At 51.4% G+C, this 23,854-nt stretch overlaps 1 protein-coding gene across 1 annotated transcript in view; it reads left to right on the top strand.

Annotated features, from left to right (window-relative positions):
* Dscam1 (Down syndrome cell adhesion molecule 1) overlaps positions 1 to 23,854 on the top strand; it is a 1,447,516-nt gene that overhangs the window by 357,125 nt on the left and 1,066,537 nt on the right. The window contains exon 7 of the mRNA XM_071666240.1: positions 10,032 to 10,155. Coding sequence (XP_071522341.1) covers positions 10,032 to 10,155 — 124 coding nt within the window. The remainder of the gene's footprint in view (positions 1 to 10,031; positions 10,156 to 23,854) is intronic.

Below are 23,854 nucleotides of genomic sequence, written 5' to 3'. Positions count from 1 at the left end.
CCAGCCTCACCCACACCAGTACAAGGGTGTTGTAGGTGGGAGGCGCGTTGCCTCTCACCCTCCACCCCTGGTCGCAGCTCAGGTAGGTACCCCGCACACCCGTGATGATCACATGTTACAGTACTGCGGGGCAAAACTTTACGTCGTGACGTCGGGGTCTTACGAGAGGTTAGTAAGCAGCGTCAGGAATTCCTTCCTAAAACTGCCAACTTGGTGGACGCTGGTGATGAAGGTCGCCAGGTGTTTGCTGTAGACACTCGCAGGTCAGGTTCCTCCTGTGCGGGGCCCTCGACGCGCTCAAGCTGGCGGCCATTTTGAGAAGCTTTGTCTTTGTTGTCCGCTTACATACAACAAAGTTAATTACTTGTAATAAGAACATTTGCCAGATGTTGTATTTGTATTATTTTGTGACTTGTTACATAGGTCACAGGTCATATGTAACATAACAACGAAGGATTAATGCTAGAGGAAAATATTTTGATGTTGATAAGGCGAGACCAGGGAACCGTATGGTGGGCTGTGATACGTGTGTGTGTGTGTGTGTGTGTGTGTGTGTGTGTGTGTGTGTGTGTTGTCTTTGCCCGGGCGGGTCACTAAGCTAGCGGCACGGCTCCCACAAGATCCCGCGGGGACGTCGGCGCCCAAGCTGCCCAGTAAGGAGAAGCACTTCACCGACGTCAAGGAGACCGGCTCAAGCTTGGCCTTGTTTTGTGCCGTCCAGGCCTCGCCCGTCCCCGAGCACAGGTAGTCGGGGCTACGCGGGGTACAGGTAGTCGGGGCTACACGGGGTACAGGTAGTCGGGGCTACACGGGGCACAGATAATTGGGGCTACACGGGGCACAGGTAATTGGGGCTACACGGGGCACAGGTAATTGGGGCTACACGGGGCACAGGTAATTGGGGCTACACGGGGCACAGGTAGTCGGAGCTCGGGGCAACAGATAGTGTGAACTGGGGCACGAGGGGAAATACCCAAGCATGTCGAACTGATGTGTTGTGGCCGACGATACGCCATAGGTTGTCACCAGAGGCATCGTTGCTTCACGTGGGTTACTGTCACTTAATACACGATGACAGTGAGAGTCGGTCAGTAATGTATGTGCAAATATCTGTACCCAACCAAGGCTTGGTACAGACGACAGCCAGGGTCAGGTCAGCTGGCTTTCTTATTGGCATCGTAAAACTAATATCTTTTTCAGTATATATATATATATATATATATATATATATATATATATATATATATATATATATATATATATATATATGACTGAACCACTTAGAATTGATCGAAAATAATTCGTAAGGTTATGCGAAGCTGAATGCAGTAGTTAGATATTTTCTTATGTCTCTTTTACAAAAAAAGAAAATGCAGTTATTTTGTAGATAATTTACTCGTGTACTGCACAAGATACTGATGGACCAGAATTGACCTATCGGCCCGATGTGTCCGTGTTATGTGTCTGGTTTACAGTGTATTGTTATTATGACTTAAATCTTGTGATCAGTTTTGATGTGGTCGCGTTATTACGACGGTGGTGGGCTGGTGGTGGTACCCTGGTCTGGTGTGGTGGTGGTGAGGCAGAAGCAGTATGACCGGCCGTGTGTGTGTGTGTGTGTGTGTGTGTGTGTGGCAAGGACGTACTCATTTGTTGTGGCTCATATGAATGAGGAGTGAGGCAGTGTCGTGTGAGTAGGGATGCGTGTGAGGCAACTGGTGGTGCACGACGGTCGTGCTACCACGGCACGACTTTACGAGCTGTAAGCACGACGGTACGACCCAGGGGTCTGATGTGGCCTGACCTTTGACCTGCTGACCCTTTATTGTGTAGCGCCGGCGGGGACGTCTGCGCCCAGCCTGACGTCGAAGGAGAAGCTAGTGAACGAGGTGAAGCGGGCCCACTCCAGCTTCGCCCTGCTGTGCAACGTGCAGGCCTCCCCCGTCCCTGAGAACAGGTAGTGGGTTGACTCCTCTCCCCATAGGTAGCACAGGTAATGGGGCTAACAACACACGGGGGGGGGAATTGTAAGCCATGTACCCACGTGACAAGGTAGATTGTAGGATCCGTGTTGTTACCCGTCGCGGGTTCAGTGAGGCACACAGTAGGTAAGGTTATAACAACACCACACCTCATGTGATCTAGCAACACTACAGCTGACACCCACGTGAGACGCAGGCACTGCCAACGACACTGGTGTTTTATCCTTAGACGGTGCCACACCACCTGCGGCTCAAGTGATTGATGACAGAGCGGCCAGGTGTGTGTGTGTGTGTATGTTTGTGTGTGCTCCATGTTTACTGTACGTAGGTTGGGGGGGGGGAGGGGTGAGTGGGTGACCTGATAACAGATAACAGACGTGTACGTTGTCCTCTGGTGTCGCAGCTCCCAGCGGTAGCTCAGCGCCGAAGCTGACGACCCGAGACAAACACGTGACGGAGGACACGACGGTCGGCTCCTCCTTCCCTCTCTTCTGCTCCGTCCAGGCCTACCCGGCCCCTCACCACAGGTAATGGTAAGGCTTGCCGCAACACAGGTAGTGGGCATGCCGCAGCACAGGGGGTGGGACCAAGGAGAGAAGGAACATGGGATGTTCACGTAAGGAGTGTGTGTGTGTGTGTGTGTGTGAGAGAGAGAGAGAGAGAGAGAGAGAGAGAGAGAGAGAGAGAGAGAGAGAGAGAGAGAGAGAGAGTGGACGGGTAAAAGTAAGAGTAGCGTCAGTAGAGGAGAGAGGCACCAGGTGAGTCCCCCCCCCTGCAGGCCCGGCCGTCCCAGGTGCGATGCCGTTTCGTGTTGGATATGGGAAAACGGGATGTGGGGTGGTGGTAGACCGGTGAGGTGGGGGGGGGGGGGACGACTGTCGTGTGGCGGGAAGAGGAGGGGGGGGGGTAGTGTTATGGTAGCACTGCGAGGCGTCGCCGTCACTGCCAGTGACGTCAGTATAGCGTTATCTTCTCACTCGATAGTGCCATCACTGTCTCACTGTTACAGTGACATCACTGGACTATCTCCGTCACACGTCACCATCATGACCAGTCATGCTAGTGCAGTGTCGTCACCGTAACAAGGTTACTTCACTGTTGTCACCCTGTGCTCACTGTCGGCACCGCAACGGCAGTGTCTCTACTGTGGTCACTGTCGGCACCCCAACAGCAGTGTCTCTACTGTGGTCACTGTCGGCACCGCAGCGGCAGTGTCTCTACTGTGGTCACTGTCGGCACCGCAACGGCAGTGTCTCTACTGTGGTCACTGTCGGCACCGCAGCGGCAGTGTCTCTCCCACGACCATTTGCCATCTCTCACAACTGGCGTCTCCCACACCTGGTCATCACGTTGTAACCCACTCGCCGTTACCCTCGGTGTCAGGACGCGCCCCATGACGGCTCCCTGGTAACGTTAGGATGTGGTAGGTGTTAATAATGATCACGTGACCTTCCCAAGAGCCCGTAGGGACCTCAGTGCCCAAGTTCCCGTCGAAGGAGAAGCTGGTGAATGAGATCAAGACAGCGGGCACCAGCTTCACCTTGTTCTGTACAGTCCAGTCCTCACCGCCCCCGCAGCACAGGTAATGGGGTATTGGGCTGAGCACGGAGGATATGTATGGGAGTTTAAAAATAGCCTCTCCGCTCCTGCAGCACAGGTAATGGGGTATTGCTAACACAGGTAGCGGGGCAAACCGAGTGCCAGAGGGTCAGTTGATGATGTAGGCGACGGTGATGACTGAGGTAGTGGGGTGAAGGTAGGGGTGTTGAGGACAGGGAGTGAGACCATGTCACTATGGGTAGTGCACCCTGCCACACAGGGTGGTAGGGAAGTAACTCAGTGTGAGTCATGGTTTGTATAAGGGATCGCCTGGTGTGTGGCTTGGCTCGTGGTATGAGTGACATGCGCATGAGAAAGACAGGTAACAGATGGTTGTAGTATGAGGACACCACACACGGGGCGCTCTGTGACCTGATGAACACGACAGTATACGACCCTTGACCACGACGGCTCGATAGTCTGGCTTTAGACTTGACCCGTCGGGATCAGCACAGCAGTCATGCAGGAGGATGTCCTGCACACCAGTCAGGCAGGAGGATGTCATGCACACCAGTCAGGCAGGAGGATGTCATGCGTATCCAGTCAGGCAGGAGGATGTCATGCACACCAGTCAGGCAGGAGGATGTCATGCACACAAGTCAGGCAGGAGGATGTCATGCACACAAGTCAGGCAGGAGGATGTCATGCACACCAGTCAGGCAGGAGGATGTCATGAACATCAGTCAGGCAGGAGGACGTCATGCACACAAGTCAGGCAGGAGGATGTCATGCACAGCAGTCAGGCAGGAGGATGTCATGCGTATCCAGTCAGGCAGGAGGATGTCATGCGTATCCAGTCAGGCAGGAGGATGTCATGCACACCAGTCAGGCAGGAGGATGTCATGCACAGCAGTCAGGCAGGAGGATGTCATGCACAGCAGTCAGGCAGGAGGATGTCATGCACACCAGTCAGGCAGGAGGATGTCATGCACAGCAGTCAGGCAGGAGGATGTCATGCGTATCCAGTCAGGCAGGAGGATGTCATGCGTATCCAGTCAGGCAGGAGGATGTCATGCGTATCCAGTCAGGCAGGAGGATGTCATGCACACCAGTCAGGCAGGAGGATGTCATGCACAGCAGTCAGGCAGGAGGATGTCATGCACACCAGTCAGGCAGGAGGACGTCATGCGTATCCAGTCAGGCAGGAGGATGTCATGCACACCAGTCAGGCAGGAGGATGTCATGCGTATCCAGTCAGGCAGGAGGACGTCATGCGTATCCAGTCAGGCAGGAGGATGTCATGCGTATCCAGTCAGGCAGGAGGATGTCATGCGTATCCAGTCACCAGGTTGTAATGATAATGAATCATGAAATCACATGATCACTCAGGCTCCATTGTGAAGGTTGATACAAGGGTTGTAGGCAAGTTGATGGTTTGGTTGTGGGTCGGTGATGTTGTGTTCTCAGTACTGGTCACATGTTATTATGAAGCTATCACAACTTTTACTTAAAAACATCTCAGTTTGATCGTAACTTACAACACTATCGTAAGTGATAGTATTAACGGTATGTATATCTTTACTAACCTAACCTGATATGTATCGCATTATATTGCCCCAGTGAAGTTAGGTCAAGTCACTGCACTGTAGAAATTAATTCAGAATAAATTGTTATAATCTCTTCACTAAAAGCTAAGATATAGTGTAACATTTATTTTTTTTTATATTGATGAACAACATGTTGTGTGTTGACTATATAGGTTGTGGGCGATTAAGAAATATATCGTTATGTTTCAAGTTGTAAGATGCAGAATTTTTGACTGATGTACTACTTCTGTACTCTGTTATGTAATGCTGTAAGATCACACCAGTCACCGACCCATGTAAACATCAAACGTCCGCTGTAAAGTGGTCGTTAAGTAGAAGTAGATAAAAAGTATTTCGGTGGGGTAACAGTACCGGTAGGGTCGACCGGGCCAGAGTTGGCTACCGGGAAGAAGATTGAGTTACCGGTAGCCCGGGCTGGGCGACCGGCCACCCTCACCTGCCAAGTCTCCGCTCACCCCGCGCCAACATTCAGGTACTCCACCTCACACCTCCCAACCTCTCGTGCTCTCCTCCCACGTGTGTTACCCTGTCACTTCTATATGTACTTTTATGTCATTACTTGTACTATCTCGTGTACACTACCGCTGCTACGGGTACTGCTACTCACGTATCCCATGTGTACAGTACACTCTTCTGTTGGTAGTACTCTGTCGGTAGGACGTGCACAGTGTGTGAGTACATGTAATGTCATCACCTCAAACCCGTCATTAGGACAGTACGACCCTTGTACTGTAGTGCTCAAGGGTCGTACACTTAGGGTCAACAGTATTTTAGCTTTCAGTACAGTACCTCTGGTGAGTGTAGTAACCTCCCTCCACACACACACACACACACATACACACACATCCTGCTGGTAACTCGTTACCACAAGTGTCGTTACTCCCTGTCTCTGTCATTTGTTACGAGGTTGTTTACAGAACTGCTTTGTGCCACCGTAGATTGTGTGATGAAAGTTGCCCAGTGGTGAGGGGGAGAGGGGGGGGGGGGACGGTGATGGTGGAGGGGGAGGAGGAGGGAAGATTGGAGTGCAGAGGAGGGGGAGGGGGGGCTCAGGTGGCTGGGGCTCACCCGGGAGGGAGAAGCCACTCGTACACAGAGAGAGAGAGAGAGAGAGAGAGAGAGAGAGAGAGAGAGAGAGAGAGAGAGAGAGAGAGAGAGCGAGCGCCGTGGCGTTCATAGTGGTGGGTTGGTAGTGAGAGTGAGGGAGAGCAGCACTCTCACCATCCTCTTTAAGTCAGGTTGCCCTAATCTGCCTCTGGCACCCGCGCGCCACTCAAACATTCCCTGTTTGTTTTGTAAACTAGTTTTAAGGAAGAAAAATATTTGCGGTTGACATTTCTAGTTCTTAGACGTGCGCTCCCTCGGCCATGTTAACTCGACCCTTCATTTTGATTTCCTCTGCATCGTTAAGAAATGTACTTTTTGTTTTTGTTTTATTTTTGTTTTCGTGAACCATTTTATTTGTTTATCGTTTAGTTTATCCCGCTGGAGCCCGGTTACCTGCTGGGTCAAGGTTAGCCCCTCCCCCAGCCCCCGTCCTGACCCCCCCCCCCCAAGAGCCAGTCACGTGACCACAACAGCTGACGCAGACCGCGTGACGCCCGCTCCTCAGTTGCCGACTCGACCATTTTTTATATAAGTTTTGCGGGCGGAGGAAAATGTCTTACTATTTCATCACTTCATAGTAGCTTTAATAATTATGTTGTATCAGATATATTGTTTACCAAAATAGCCTCTAACGCGTTACAGGCTGTTACAAGGTAAATCAGTAGAGGAAGTGTGTTAGAGGCAACGTTCCAACCCTGCTCATTGTGATGGTTCAACACCTTGTTCACCACGACCATAACACTTGTCTCTTTGGTCATTGTTCTTTTGTTTTTATATTCGTGTTGCCCGTGTGGCTGACCGCCTCCACTGTGCACGACGCTGACCGTGGTCCAGAGGGCGTGTCCAGCAGCGCCCCGCGTGTTCCCCTCCTCGCCCTGACCAACGTCGTGCGAGAGAAGAGCGGCTCTGGCCTCGCCCTCCCCTGCAGCGCCCAGGCGTTCCCCCTCCCCTCCTTCAGGTACTCCGCGCCCGTCCTACCAGCACGCGTACAGGGCCACACCCCAGCCTCCTCATGTAAGGCTGTTCATCCTGTGAGATTTATGTACGAAATTGGAAATCCTAGAAGCGATATTCTCAACTAATTATTTACTGAATATCAAGAGATAATGAAATTGACTTACCTGGTGAGATAGTAAGAGATATAGGTGAGATTTGTCGGTGTAGTATATAGGGAGTCAGCAGATGGAGGCGGTGGTGTGGTGGCTGGCTGGCTGTACCATCTGTAACAGTCTGTTTGATCATCACTGTTGTTTTCACTTGCCTCTCTTGCGAAACTGAAGGTGTTAGATCGAAGTCGCGCGATCCACGTGAGGTAACTGGCAGAGGTGACCATGAACAACAACTCGTTCAGCGATGATGAAGGGAAGCGAGACAGCTGGGTGGATGGCAGGGGGAGACAGCTGGGTGGATGGCAGGGGGAGACAGCTGGGTGGATGGCAGGGGGAAACAGCTGGGTGGATGGCAGGGGTGTACTGGTTCACAGCTGGGATGATGGGACACATATGACCGGGATATTTGTAGAGGTTGAACCCAGCTTGACAGGTACAGCTGGGGTCCTGTATTATCTTTGCGTGTGTGGGATGGGTGTAGCAGCTGGCTTCACCTTGTCTAAGATACGGCTCTGGCAGGGTGACACACTAACTTAGGGAGGAGAAATAGAACGTAGCTGGTGATGTAGCTTTGGGAGGGGAATGCAAGTGTGACAGAGGACGTGAGATGGCCTGAGATAATGGTGGTGTGGCCCCCACAGAGCCATTATCCAGCGGAGGGCCGCAGGTGGCAATGGCAGCTAGGTTGTCCACCAACATCCGGGCGACGGGCGACAGCTTCGCCCTCCTGTGCTCGGCTCAAGCCAACCCTCCTCCAGTCTTCAGGTAAGCCAGTCTTTATCTCGCCACCACCCAGGCCTGCTGCAGGGCAGGGACGTGTCCCTTCTTATAGGACCTTCCTCGTGATAATCACCTGCAGAGAGACGTATTGGAACGATTGTTTTTGCTAGGGGGAGTTGTGGCAATGGGGAAGGGGCATTAGGTAAGGTGTCGTGTGTTTGCCATGGTATACTATCATGATAATTTATTGACATCTTTGCCTCTGCTGTGGTAAAAGTAGCCGGTTTTGGAAGCTTGCTTATTATTGATATATAAGAACAGAGGTTGGTATTGTGTCGTGCGATAGAGAGATGATACAGTCCATCAGAGCAATGAACATTTGTACCGGTAATGTTGTGTGAAGGCAGATGGCGGGTACCCAGACCAGGGAGTCAGATGGTGATGGTGTTATCATGCCACAGACGGCCTCTCCAGCGGCCCGCCCAGGGTGGCCGTGCAGGCCAAACTGAACCAGTACACCAAGCACCTCGCGGACGCCTTCGCCATGACCTGCGAGGCCCAGGGGTACCCCATTCCGGCCTTCAGGTACGGATAGATGTTGTTAACCTCCTACTGCAAGGTGTCTGCTTAGGTACAATGACAACTGGCCCCTCGTATACTGCTGTGGAAGGACACTGTGGTCTCTTGTAGGATCCTGTGGTCTTTTCATAAAGGTTAAGAAGGATAACTTGACTGTTCTCACATCTGTAAGATGATTCCCTTATTTATACAGTTTAAGATAATTATGCTCCGTCTGGCGTCAGAGGAAGTAATTAAGTCTTTAGTTTGTATTCTCGTGATGGTTCACCGCTGCTGATCTTACACTGAAGACGCGCGAGTTCCAGTCAGTTTATAATTATTGTTGCGGACGTTCCCTGGTGGAGGCATCTGTATATGAAGGTGAGTTCTCATCCACACTGCCTGAGTCATCGTTCCTGACACCTGAGGCTGCGGGTCCCGGCGGGTAGGGTTGATTGTGGGGGGACTGAGGGTACTGTTCCCCCCTGAGTGGGGTGACGACCTATGGCTGGGAGTACAGGTTGCACTGGGAGGGGTGATGGGTGATGGCTGACGGCTCAGGTCCCTTGGGGGGTGCGATGGATGATGGCTCACAGTTCAGGTCCTACCAGGAGAGGTGATGGTTGACGGCTGGGGGTACGGGTCCCACTGGGAGGGATGATAATCTGGGGTGACACTAACACATGTGTGGGTCCAGCTGGCCTCTCCAGCGGGCCGCCCCAGGTGCCGGATCAAGCCAAGCTCCTCCAGTACACCAGGACCCAGGGGCACGGCTTCGCCATGTTCTGCCAGGCCCAGGGCTACCCCGTCCCATCCTTCAGGTACGCCAGGACAATCTTGTCTCATCCTTCAGGTAGACTAGGGTGTTTTTGTCATGCCCTTCACGCATGCTGAGCTGCCGTGTCATACTGTAGATACGGCGGGTCTGGCTCCAACGTCTCTTTCTGTCAAGTGGAAGAAGTTGGCTAGTTACGTGAAGGTAGAGAAAGACATCATGGTCGAAACTATGGCTTTAGTAGGAAAGACTCGAGTTTCGCAAACAGTGGCAGGTGTTCTCAGTGTGTGTCGTGAAAGATGGACCGTATCAGATGCAACTCCAGAAGTCACCAGGCCAAATCTTGTGTGTGACAGTCAGCACTTCCTCTCGCCAGCAGGGAGGCCGCGGGGGTACCCAACCTAGATTTTCGTGATGAAGTGTTATGAATGTGACCTCGAGAGTGAGTACGAGAGGGTGAAATTCCTCAGTGTGATCTGAGTGGCTGGCAATACTCCCACCAGGTTGATGAGGTTCGAGTGTGAGTTTGAGTCGTTATATAAACAAGTTTAGGAGTGTTGTGAGAGTGACGTAGTACCGCCTTCAGTTTACTGAGGTTTGTGAATTTGATTGTTAATATTGTTCCTGGGGTCAGACGCCTTGTCGAGCGGCATGCCCAAAGTGCCCCCCTTGGCCAAGTTCAACCAGTTCACCAAGGGCGTCGGGGAGAGCTTCGCTGTGCTGTGTGAGGCCCAGGGATTCCCCGTCCCCGCCTTCAGGTAAGAGAGAGAGAGAGAGAGTCACCGTCAGCGTGTGGTTTGGCGACGCCGTCCTGCCTCGCATGGAATCTGTTTTCTTTTTTTTCCCACAGTCTGCCGTGCTCGTGTGACTCCCGCCGCTGTGCCTCCGTCTGTTGCATTATTCTTCTTCCCCACCGTACGCTGCTGTTTACATAATGAAACACCCTGGATACCAGGCTTGTGGCTCTGAATTTACGTCGTCTGTGCTCGCTCTCTGGTCTTGTATCCGAGAGGCGCAGCGAAGGATACACACACACACACACACACACACACACACACCCTACTGGTCGTACCGTAGTCGTGATATAAGAAAACCTTTAGTTGGGTGAAGTTAGAGACAAGTTGTGGTACCCAGGTTGACACTAGTGTTTCTTCTCACATATTTCATCCGGTACATTTACTCAGACTTGACGAGATCAAGGAATTCAAGATGCACAGATAAGTTCATTTCCAGTTCGTCAGGAGATGAAACGAGTTCGTGAGAGCGTTTTCCTGCATGTCATCAGACGAGAATTGAATTTGTGAGCTGAGAAAAGATTGGTTTCTGAGTGAGGCAGGGAAAAGTATCCTCCTTACCAGCCACTCAGAACATGGTATCTTCGTCAGCAACCACTCAGAACATAGTGAGTGTCCTCGTTACCAACCACTCAGAACGTAGTGTCTTCGTTACCAACCACTCCGACCATAGTGCTTTATTTACCAGTCGCTGAGAACATGTCACAGTCTTGTTGGTATCTGAAGGTATGACCCTTGACTGGTATGACCCTTGACTGTGAACTGTGCAGGAGGAAGGTCTTGTGGTCTGGTGAGGAACAACTCGTGGAATAACGAGTATAGGTAAACAGAAGGTGTCATAATGATTCAGAAACTTAACGTTTTTTTTTTCATTTTGTTGCGTCGTGCACGTCAGAGGTACCCACATGTGTGTGTGTGTGTGTGTGTGTGTGTGTGTGGTGCAGCAGTGTTGTTTATGATGTTGTTTGTGGTGGAAGACGGTATGGCTAGCGGGGCGCCCAAGGTACCCAGGCGAGCACAGTACGACAAGCAGACGATCGGCGCCACCGAGGTCGCCACGCTGCTCTGTGAGGCCCAGGCCTTCCCCATCCCCTCCTTCAGGTCAGTCACGTCACACCGTCACACTGCTGGCTGGCCCCCGGGTCAGTCACGTCACAGTGTCACATTCTGCTGGCTGGCTCCCGTGTCAGTCACGTCACACCGTCACACTCTGCTAGCTTGCCCCCGGGTCATTGATGTCACACCGTCACGGAACATGACCAGGACCGTGGTGCTGGCTGGCTGGCTCCTGGGTCAGTCATGTCACATCATGACCAGGTCACAGGTGCTGGCTGACCCTCGGGTCAGAGTGGCGGTGTGGGAACCATGAGTGTCATGCTTTATCCCAGGACGTAACAACAAGGGTAACTAATGCAGTACATCACACATCCTGTATTTAAGACTAGTATTTTAGGCGTGTGACAATATGGCGGGATTATAAAGGATCTTGACCTCCCACGAGAGAGACACGAACGTTGGGGAATCCAGAGATGGGAGGGCAGAGGGATGGGTCATGACGTCATACGATGATGACCAAGGGCTCCATTTAGGCTCCTTGTGAGTGGCATCACTCGTTACATCTTAACCATCATTAACTACTAGTTCAGTAATTAAACTTAGGTGTTCGTATCTCCCTGCCGTTGTCAGTAATGTGTCCATATTCCGTTTTCCTTCTCCGGGAGTTAATACCTGCCATTGTTTACCACTCTGCGCCGGTCCTTGACCTGATGTACTTGTGGTGTGTTGCTGTTATGCTCACCTCCCGCAGCCCCGGTGTCCAGCCAGGCCCCGCGGCTGCCCCCCAACACCCGCTCCAACACCTACCTGAGGGAGGCAGCACAACCAGTGACCCTACTGTGCCCCGGCCAAGCCAACCCGACCCCACAGTTCAGGTACCGGCTCCTTTCTCTCTCTCTCTCTCTCTCTCTCTCTCTCTCTCTCTCTCTCTCTCTCTCTCTCTCTCTCTCTCTCTCTCTCTCGCCTGGTCTGGTAAGGCAGTTGTAGTGGTGAGTGACGGTGACGCGGGGGTTATATGGTGTAGTCCTGGAGTCGGTGTGTGTGATCAGGAGTGATGTAGTGTAGACTGATACACACAACACGTCTCTCTCCGGTAGTGTTACGCGAGCAGGAGGATGTGTAGGGCGAGTGGGATGTAGTGTTAGGTTTACCTTGTGTACACACACACACACACACACACACACACACACACACACAGTTGGGAGCACACACATAGTGGTATGTTAGGCAGGAGTCAAGGTCGTGTCATCACTTGAGTGAGAGTCAAGTGCATTACAATGTCAGCCAGAGAATGGAAGTGAGCGAGTGTGGCCTCTCTTCGTCTGATCATGGCGCTACCTCGCTAGCGCGGGCGACGGAGGTGAAATCTCAAAAATTTAAGGACATGTCATGTCTAGCGTTAACGGTGTGTGATGACGCACGGAGGTTGGGGTACCCTGTGGTCTGGGGGGGCGGTGTTGTATGAGTCGTGTGTGTCTCCCTGTAGAGCCTTACTCCAGCCAGCCCCCAAAGGCCTCGGGTCCCCGGGGGGACATCCTACTGAAGGAGGTCGGGTCTGCTTTCGCCCTCCCCTGCAGCGTCCAGGCATTTCCCCTGCCAGAGTTCAGGTGAGACCATCAGAACAACGTGTTGTAGTGCTGTTGTGAGGAGCCAGCCGGCCGGCCGGCCCACTCAGGACTCGATGGTGATGTTTGCGGGAGAAACAGTAGCAGGTCACGTTAGGGGAGTGAGTTAGGGTGGCGCGCGCAGCACAGGTCAGTGAGTAAAGGTCTTTCCAGGTCACTCATACCATACTGGAGTATCGGCACGAGTCTGTAATGTGTGCTGAGTACGAACATAGTGAGTCACGGGTCACAGTGGGTAATATGTAATGGGAAGTGCACGACCACTTGACGTTCTATAGGGCTTGTTCATCATGGCCACCCTCCCTGTAGCCTCATTCCAACACACAGGCTCCTCCAGTAACCATGGCTGTAGGCCGGCCACAGTGTTGCACGTTAGCCATCTTGGTCGCTCACTGGTGGAGGTGGGAGGACAAACACTCCGGCCTCTGCCACAAGCAGCAGCAGCAGCATACATCCCTCCCGTCACTCACGATGATGCTCCACACCTCTGAGGCTGAGCATACAAGGTGGCTAAGGCTGGACGTGTCGCATTGTTGATTTTCTTCTTGGCTTCCTGGGTCATCCCTCTGGATGTTAGCAATATTGCTACTTCTCCGAACTGTAAATAGAGGAAAGAATATACTCGTGTACTTCTTGTATTAAACTGAGATTTTGCCAGAAACATATTATCTCCAGAGTTAAGATCATTAAAATCACGAGAAATATCAACAATACGACCCAGTATGAAAACCATGAACTGTGAACGTAATGCTTGTGTGGATGCAGAGCCGCTGTCTAGCGAGTCCCCGAAGGTGTCTGGTGAGCGAGGGGTGACCATGGTGAGGGCGGCCGGTCAGGGCTTCTCCCTGCCCTGCCCTGCCCAGGCCCACCCTGTCCCAACTTTCAGGTTAGTATCTCCGTACTCACTCCAGCCACTGCCCTTCATCCCTACCTCATAATTGGAACGTGATACATGATAGTACTTCATAACATCTCTAGAGTCAAAATACAGGTAAGTTTTACCTCTTAACTGTCTATGTACAGTTAGATGAGACAATTGTTTCCACAAGTAACATAGATATATGGAGCTTCCGGTGTACAGGATTATGTTACCTCAGGTGTGTGGTAAGTGTTGAGTGGGCCTGGGTGGTGATGGTGGTGGGTGAACTAGCTAGTTAGGTTAGGGGCGTGTGGCTGCATCTCGTGGTAGGCGGGGGTCCCGGCTTTGTGTTGTGGTGTTACTCACGATTCTATTCAATGATTTTTCATTCCTGGTGGACAGAGCTGCAGCGACAAAACCTGACGTGATTTTATCGTAAAGCTTAATGATTAGATTTAATGTGTGTACACAAACCAGTATGACGTTACTGTAAGCCTATTTGACCATTATTAAAAGTATGTTTGACGGTTGACAAACTGGATGTAGCGTGTCGGGGAGATTTTTTTTTTTCTGTTGCAAGTGGCCATTGCGGTGCTGGAAAGACAAACGAGTCTCGTGTCCACATCATTCCATTACTCTAAGTAAACACTCCCCTCTTGCCTCGTTATAGAAACGTCAACAAGAACTTATACTTTCTGTGAGTGTCGTACACATTTCCTCCTGCCATTGTCTGGGGCGCAAGGTACAAAATACTGTTTTGTATCTTTCTTAAATATTACTGTAGTTACTTTCTGCTTCCATGAGAACAAGTGTTTGTTCCTCGCCATTGCTAGAGACGTATATGCAGTTTCATAAGAATTTTGAATTTTCGTTTTCTTTTGTCTCATTTTCTTGGAAACATATGTAAAGAGAACAACATTTATTGTTGCCACCACATTCATAACGGCGATTGGTGATGGTGTGTCACCCTCTCCTAACAACATTAAAAACACAGTTGAGAATTATATTGCCTAAGATAAATATTAACTGAATCACAATATCTGACACATGACAACAGAACCAGTTGCAAGCGAATCTCCGAAAGTCTCAGGTGCTCAGGGCGAGATTATCGTACGGCGGGCAGCCACGGGCTTTGCCTTACCGTGTCGGGTGCAAGGTTTCCCCATCCCAGAATTCAGGTTAGTCCATAAAGGATATTATATTTTACGCTCAACTCTTAGGTGGCAAGATTTAAGGTTTGAACCATATAACACAAATGCTGGTCAGGGTTTTCATGGTTTAAATCATCCAATCTGAGCCTTTGGCCATGTTATTGTACACTGTTTTTGATATTTTTGATGTTCCTTTGGCTGCCATAAGGCAAGTAGGTTTGTAAGTATACGTTATTCACAGGTCGTAAACCTGGCGTTGGAAGCGGTAAGGTCGGTTGGATGAAGCAGTCAGTCATTCAGATAACGGATCACCTCGAATAAAAGGATATCATAACTAAAATTTCTTACCCAGAAAAATATATATATGTATTGGATTCGTTGCTTCCGTAGTGGAAATTATATAAAAAGACCTAATAAATGAAATGTTTAGAATTTATATTTACAAAACTTGTTTATGTAAGGTAAACACGCGTTTTGTAGGGACACAAAGGAAGGCGTCTTGCTAAAAGTAACGAAGAAAAGAATGAAGAAAATATAATTTTTACGTCTTTCGTTTATTATCTTGCTTAGGTCTCTGTTCAGTGTAGTGTGTGCTATCGTCCACAAGGAAATGTAAAACGAAGGAAAAAGGAAACACTTGTCCTTACTCTGTTTATTGCGTATACGCAAAGCCAACATTCATAGCTCCACAATGAACAAGTGAACAATGATAGAACAATATATATTTTGCTGGGTGTTATAGAACCGGTCTCGAGCGAGTCCCCGAAGGTAGACGAGGGTGCCCGGAGCGACACCTTCTTCAGGCGTCAGGGCTCCTCGTTCGCCCTACCCTGCAGGGCTCAGGGCTTCCCCATCCCTGTGTTTAGGTGAGTTCCAGAATACCTTCCTTGTACAACACAGTGTTGTTGTTGTTCGCATCGGTTGACAGAGCAAGGTACCGCTGTACTCATGGTGTTAAGACATGTTCCTCCTGCACACGGAAGTATAATTACAGTCCTTCATATTTTTTCTGCTCATTTTTTTTTCTCATCCGGTCAAGAACGTAACTCCAGTTTCCCGCGAGTTTTTGATGCATGAACGGTCGTTATCCCTCCACGTTCAGTAGACGGGTCGTGTATCCCGGCGTTACGCTGTTCCAACACAGGCATGAAAGGTCTTGTACATTCATTACTAACAAATAATCTCGATAAAGCAATATCTTAATATAATATGTGACTACAGAACCATTTTCGAGCGAGTCTCCTAAAATCTCTGGCGCTCGGGGCGAGACTATCACACGGCGGGCGGACACAGGCTTCGCCATCCCCTGCCGCGCCCAGGCCTTCCCCGTGCCGGGCTTCAGGTCAGTCCGTACGAACGTGTGTAGTTTCCCATCTGTTCTTAACAAAGTACATTGGTACCTGAGTTACCAGGGAAGGTCAAGGGAGAAAATATTTTTTTACGTATAACGTTCATTAAACTGTTTTACATATTTTGAACTAGTTAAACATAGTCATGAATGCTGCATTAAACCCAATATACTGATGAAAATTATGAAACATTTTTCTTTTCCCAGTTTTTTTCGTAGATGGAAACTGTTGGCTAGTTTGTACTATGGGAATATGAACCACTGCTCTGGAATGTGTGGCTACTGGAGGTTTTAGTGTTACGAACAGATGGATAATGGCTGTTCCAGTATGTATATGACCGTGAAATTACCCTGGAATACTTTGTCACAAAGTGGTTCTTAAAAACGCTGATTTGTAATTGGATTTAATGAATTTCTTTTTCCTCTATATCGAGTTCCCTCGTAATTTCAATAATAGATATATCGGAAAAACCAATACTGTTACCTCAAGTAACAATTGTTGTGAGAGGAATGGTTCATTGTTCTACTGTATATGTCATTAACAACAACTAGAACAAATGACCAGTCAATTCTACATTCATATTTCGGGTTAGAGTATTACTGAAGTGTAAGGATAACAATAAAAGGTGACTGAAAGTCAGACATGGTTCCTAAAGATATACAACTGTGTCTTGTATACACGAACGAGAACTGTAAGGTATCGCGTGTGTTAGGAGAGAGACTCAGGTGTTGGGAACGTGGCGTGTTATCGTGAACATGTGGCGTGTTATCGTGAACATGTGGCGTGTTATCGTGAACATGTCTGGCCGGAACAGCTGGTCACATTAGAGTTGTCTTCATCCTCGTGTGTATATCTTCCTTCGTCCGTCACTCCCTCCACCTCCCGTCGAACATTTTAAGGTTCTGAAGTTGTGTTACACGAAGATGGAAACCAATGATCGTATGTGTAGAATAGGATCTAGCCTTGTGGGGGCCCTAAACTGAGTCTCTTTACGGGTCTTCCATCCTTCAAACTGCTTCTTCAGCCACGAGCTTTAGAGGGCCAGGAAGATCGTTAAAATTTAGGGTGTCTTGGCCATCATATCCTGCCATGTAACGGTCGGGACCACAGGACCCCCATCAGGGTCGGGGCCTTACTCAGCGTCGAGAGGGTATAGGAAGGGCTGGCCCTCAGTCTACGTATTTGTGATGGGTTACATGTGTTGCATCCTGACCTGTGGGTGTCTTTATCATTCTCCCGGTGACGCAGCTGATGGGCACAATACGTGTGCATTCATGGTTAGCTCAACCTCTGGCATATGTACACATACATATATGCATACACTGTATATATTTATATGTGTGATGATAATAACGAACGTTATCAGAAAACATTAATTATGGGTAAACCCAACATTTAGACCTCCGTGTTGATACCTGTGTTCACGATGAACCAACCCATCTTGTGTTGGGTATTCAGAGCCGGTCTCGAGCGAGTCCCCGAAGGTGGCCGAAGGTGCCCGCTTCGACAACTTCCTCAGACGTCAAGGCTCTTCCTTCGCCCTCCCCTGCAGGGCCCAGGGCTTCCCAGTTCCTGGATTTAGGTGAGTAAAATACATCGATCATCTGGTCAGCGAAGCGGGGTTAGTTTTTATTTACACTCATAATAAATACAACGGGAAAACTGGGAGTGTATGTCTCATTGCGAATCTCATCCCTACTGTAGTTTGTTTAGAAGTGTTTTAAAGTACACGACACCCTTAACTAACACACTAGATCGGGAAGGGACAGATGACAGATAAACTTACAAAGGTCAGGACTATCCCAACATAGCGCACAGGCTGGAGGGGAGAGGGAGAGGGGCGTCGTCGTGTGTAAACTTAACATCTGGAGGATGTGTCTGTTGGCTTCCCAGAGCCCGTGTCCAGCGAGGCGCCCAGGGTAGCGCCAGGGGGCCGGGGCTTCTTGATGCAGCAGCGGTCGGGAGCCGGCTTCGCTCTCACTTGCCCCGTCCAGGCGTTTCCATTGCCGGAGTTCAGGTACTTCGTCTCCCGCAGGTGTTGATGAGTTGGTTTGTTGTGGTGGTCTGGGGAACGAAGCAGGTTCTTTGTGGAAGGTGAGAGCAATGGCGTGCTTAGAGGTGAGGTTTGTTTAGACAGTACTGCCATTGTCATGCAAGATGTTACCATGTCCACCTTTATGGATCTAGGTGAGTTAGTAATAGATTTTATGGTGAGTAGTTCGTTGATAGTGTGACGTAAGTAAGGATGATGCAGGTAAGTGCATACAAGTACGTTGCAAGGAAGCATTAGGAACGGGTTATACATGAGTGGTAACTGGGGAAACATGAGGACGTAGCATGGTTGTGGAGGAGATCAGTTGTAGGAACGAGAGAAGGAAAGTGACGTGCAGTAGAGTGACTGCCGGTGTGATCCTCACCCAGTAAACACCAGGCTCTTGTGCCACACTCCTGCTGGTGCTCAGGACATTCCTGGTGTACCACACTCCTGCTGGTGCTCAGGATGTTCCTGGTGTGCCTCTCCCGCTGTTGCTCAGTATGTTCCCAGTTGACGTGAAGTTCCTCTCATGCACAGAGCCATTTTCAAGCGAGTCGCCCAAGGTGGCCTCGGGGGCAGAGATTGACTCATTCACTTGGCAAGTCGGGACTGCCTTCGCTCTCCCCTGCAAGGTCCAGGGCTTCCCAGTGCCGGAGTTTAGGTGAGTCTCCCCCTCACATTATGCTTCAGACCCTCGCCAGGGTGTATCCTGTAGGTCCTTTGCCTCGTCTCACTTGGGTAAAGTTGGTGTTGGTCTGTAGCGCCTCAGGTGTGCCCGGCCGGCGTGCCTCCAAGATGTTCCAAGATTAACTTTGGTGTGGGTGTGGCGTGTGCTGCCTTCAGACTGTAGACCGAGTCATGGGTAATGTTTTGTGTTATTTAAATCAGATTACTTTAATCTCTTTCAAAATTAGAACATAGGACAAGACAGATGCAAGACATAGGAGAACCCCCTTCCTGCCATCCTGAGTGCGACCCAGTACACGGAGAGAGGACAGACCCCACCACTTGGTCCTCCTCCCTGTAGCACTATGTACACAGTCAACTGTATTATCGGTTAAGATAGATATTATTGTCAATAGTAAAAACTGTACTGAACTGGTTAGGTGTCAGATCTCGGTTTTCGAGTGGCTGGAGGCCAGCGAACCCCACTATCTCTGCCTCTGGCGTCCTAACTCCTCTAGAGAAGTACCTAACAGGTTTAACTGAACCATACTGTCGAAGTATTTTTATTTCCTGTCATTTCTTTGGTGTGACTACAACATTATGTCTTCTTGTGTACGACGAATATATGTAGGATTGTTTATTACCGCGAGGCGAACGCTGGAGAGGGAACAAGGCCAGCTACTTAATGTAAAGGCAGGCTTTAGTGTAATTATAATTCAGTGGGCTGCGGAGATAAGCGCTACAGTCAGCGACAGAGTAGAGTGATACAGTAGACTAGCGAACTGAACGATACAGTAAGCTACCGCACTGAACGATAAAGTAAGCTGGCGCACTGAGCAATACAGTAAGCTGGCGCACTAAGCGATACAGTAAGCTGGCGCACTGAGCAATACAGTAAGCTAGCGCACTGAGCAATACAGTAAGCTGGCGCATTGAGCAATACAGTAAGCAGACGCACTGAGCAATACAGTAAGCTGGCGCACTGAGCGATACAGTAGTCTTTGAAGGGGTCGTTACGGAGCGGCAGGAGGAGCTCGTGTCCCACCCAGCAGGAGCAGCAGGCACCGCCGGGGTCACCAGCAGGAGGGTAAGATTTCTAATGTGTTCCCCTGAAGCGCCCTTCTCCAGCGAGTCGCCGAAGGTGGCAGAGGACGCGCGCGGCAATATCCTCATCAAGAGGGCCGGCACCAGCTTCTCCCTCACCTGCCGCGTCCAGGGCTTCCCCATCCCGCAGTTCAGGTTGGTCTGGCCTTCAGGAAGGGTGCTGGTGGGAGTAGCATCCGTCAAGACAGGTAACCTGCGTGGGTATGGGTCTTCCTCCCGGGTTGATGACAAGTTGGGGTAACGTGTCGTCATGGGTTAACCTTATGTTGGGGTGCCTGGCGTTGCCAGTGTACTGCTCAGGTAGGACCACATGTTGTGGTGATATACGTCACGTGTGGTGTGTGTGTTGTGTGTGTGTGTGTGTGTGTGTCTGTGTGTTTGTCGGATCTCCATTTCTATCTCTCACAGGGAACTCATACGTCGTAGAAAGCTTAACGATCTATTATAAGCAGGGGCACCCGTCTCCCACCTTCATACCGCTACCGTCTCGCTGTCTCGTAGCTCACCAGTCGACATGAATCTCCTCATTAATTGACCTTATCCCCGCCTCTCGTCTGCGCCGCTTTCAGAGCCGTTCTCAAGCGAGTCCCCTAAAGTGGCCGAGTTTGCCAAGAGCGACACTTTCACAAGGCATTCCGGCAGCTCCTTCGCCCTAACGTGTAGGGTCCAGGGCTTCCCCGTGCCGGAATTCAGGTCAGGAAAGAATGTGCATGTGTGTGTGTGTGTGTGTGTGTGTGTGTGTGTGTGTGTGCCGGGTTAGAAACATCTTGTAAGACCGTGATGAATAACACATGGGCATCTGCTGATTAACTCACAAGGAGCGAGTGAAGAAGTAAATGGCTTTGAATAACTTTTCAGAAACTGATGAATGAAGACTGAATTAAGACTTGAATTATGGCAAGAATTTTAAATACAGGTTAGGAACTGTGAATGAGTTATGGCAACACGTGAATAAGTGAATGGCTGTTAGATGATATATGGGCAGCTGAAGAATGAATAATGAGTGACGTGGGAGAACCTGATGAATGATGTATAAACCTGGATACCGGGGCTGTTTCTTGGTCATTCTCAGCACAGGGAACGTGGTAGGTCGTGTCTGTGGGTGGTACAATGCAGGCTTTACCTGCCTCGCTCCTCACTTGGCTACAACTTGATCTGGCTCAGGCTGACGTGATAGCTCCTCCCTGACCTGGCTCCGCCCCCTTGGCTCACCCGAGGAACCCCTGCAGTGGAGAACACGCCTCTCTGTGTCTGCTGTCACAACGCGTGGTTTTCTTCTTGTAACAATACTGTCTTTAAAGACGAAAATCATGTGAAAAACTTATGAGCGACAGCAAAAACCTCATTAGCTCTCATGTCATCACCTTACCTCCCGTTCGCCCCGATGTTGCTTCATTCTCTCTACCCTACAGGTAATATATCGGCCACTTCTGTTTTGATCCGTCTGTCTGTGTTCCAGCCTCTAAGACCTGGACCCGAGGCTGGCCGCTGCTTCACCTAGTTTGTGTGTGGAGACCAATCACTCGAGGATTGACCGTTATGATCCACCTTCTCTTCCTCGTCCGGCAAAGCTGTAGTGTTGTCCTGCTTCTTTGCACTTTTCTTCGTACTAAACATTATTGTCAGCAGGCACTCCCCACATGCACACACGACCCAGCAGGCACTCCCCACGTACACACACGACCCAGCAGGCACTCCCCACATGCACACACGACCCAGCAGGCACTCCCCACATGCACACACGACCCAGCAGGCACTCCCCACATGCACACACGACCCAGCAGGCACTCCCCACATGCACACACGACCCAGCAGGCACTCCCCACGTACACACACGACCCAGCAGGCACTCCCCACATGCACACACGACCCAGCAGGCACTCCCCACATGCACACACGACCCAGCAGGCACTCCCCACATGCACACACGACCCAGCAGGCACTCCCCACATGCACACACGACCCAGCAGGCACTCCCCACATGCACACACGACCCAGCAGGCACTCCCCACATGCACACACGACCCAGCAGGCACTCCCCACATGCACACACGACCCAGCAGGCACTCCCCACATGCACACACGACCCAGCAGGCACTCCCCACATGCACACACGACCCAGCAGGCACTCCCCACATGCACACACGACCCAGCAGGCACTCCCCACATGCACACACGACCCAGCAGGCACTCCCCACATGCACACACGACCCAGCAGGCACTCCCCACATGCACACACGACCCAGCAGGCACTCCCCACATGCACACACGACCCAGCAGGCACTCCCCACATGCACACACGACCCAGCAGGCACTCCCCACATGCACACACGACCCAGCAGGCACTCCCCACATGCACACACGACCCAGCAGGCACTCCCCACATGCACACACGACCCAGCAGGCACTCCCCACGTACACACACGACCCAGCAGGCACTCCCCACATGCACACACGACCCAGCAGGCACTCCCCACATGCACACACGACCCAGCAGGCACTCCCCACATGCACACACGACCCAGCAGGCACTCCCCACATGCACACACGACCCAGCAGGCACTCCCCACATGCACACACGACCCAGCAGGCACTCCCCACATGCACACACGACCCAGCAGGCACTCCCCACATGCACACACGACCCAGCAGGCACTCCCCACATGCACACACGACCCAGCAGGCACTCCCCACATGCACACACGACCCAGCAGGCACTCCCCACATGCACACACGACCCAGCAGGCACTCCCCACATGCACACACGACCCAGCAGGCACTCCCCACATGCACACACGACCCAGCAGGCACTCCCCACATGCACACACGACCCAGCAGGCACTCCCCACATGCACACACGACCCAGCAGGCACTCCCCACATGCACACACGACCCAGCAGGCACTCCCCACATGCACACACGACCCAGCAGGCACTCCCCACATGCACACACGACCCAGCAGGCACTCCCCACATGCACACACGACCCAGCAGGCACTCCCCACATGCACACACGACCCAGCAGGCACTCCCCACGTACACACACGACCCAGCAGGCACTCCCCACATGCACACACGACCCAGCAGGCACTCCCCACGTACACACACGACCCAGCAGGCACTCCCCACATGCACACACGACCCAGCAGGCACTCCCCACATGCACACACGACCCAGCAGGCACTCCCCACATGCACACACGACCCAGCAGGCACTCCCCACATGCACACACGACCCAGCAGGCACTCCCCACGTACACACACGACCCAGCAGGCACTCCCCACATGCACACACGACCCAGCAGGCACTCCCCACATGCACACACGACCCAGCAGGCACTCCCCACATGCACACACGACCCAGCAGGCACTCCCCACATGCACACACGACCCAGCAGGCACTCCCCACATGCACACACGACCCAGCAGGCACTCCCCACATGCACACACGACCCAGCAGGCACTCCCCACGTACACACACGACCCAGCAGGCACTCCCCACATGCACACACGACCCAGCAGGCACTCCCCACGTACACACACGACCCAGCAGGCACTCCCCACATGCACACACGACCCAGCAGGCACTCCCCACATGCACACACGACCCAGCAGGCACTCCCCACGTACACACACGACCCAGCAGGCACTCCCCACATGCACACACGACCCAGCAGGCACTCCCCACATGCACACACGACCCAGCAGGCACTCCCCACATGCACACACGACCCAGCAGGCACTCCCCACATGCACACACGACCCAGCAGGCACTCCCCACGTACACACACGACCCAGCAGGCACTCCCCACGTACACAC

The sequence above is a fragment of the Panulirus ornatus genome, chromosome 11 (assembly GCF_036320965.1).
Source record: "Panulirus ornatus isolate Po-2019 chromosome 11, ASM3632096v1, whole genome shotgun sequence".
Taxonomy (NCBI): domain Eukaryota; kingdom Metazoa; phylum Arthropoda; class Malacostraca; order Decapoda; family Palinuridae; genus Panulirus; species Panulirus ornatus.
The sequence above is the reverse complement of the archived record's forward strand: the minus strand, read 5'-3'. Positions and strand labels throughout refer to the sequence as shown.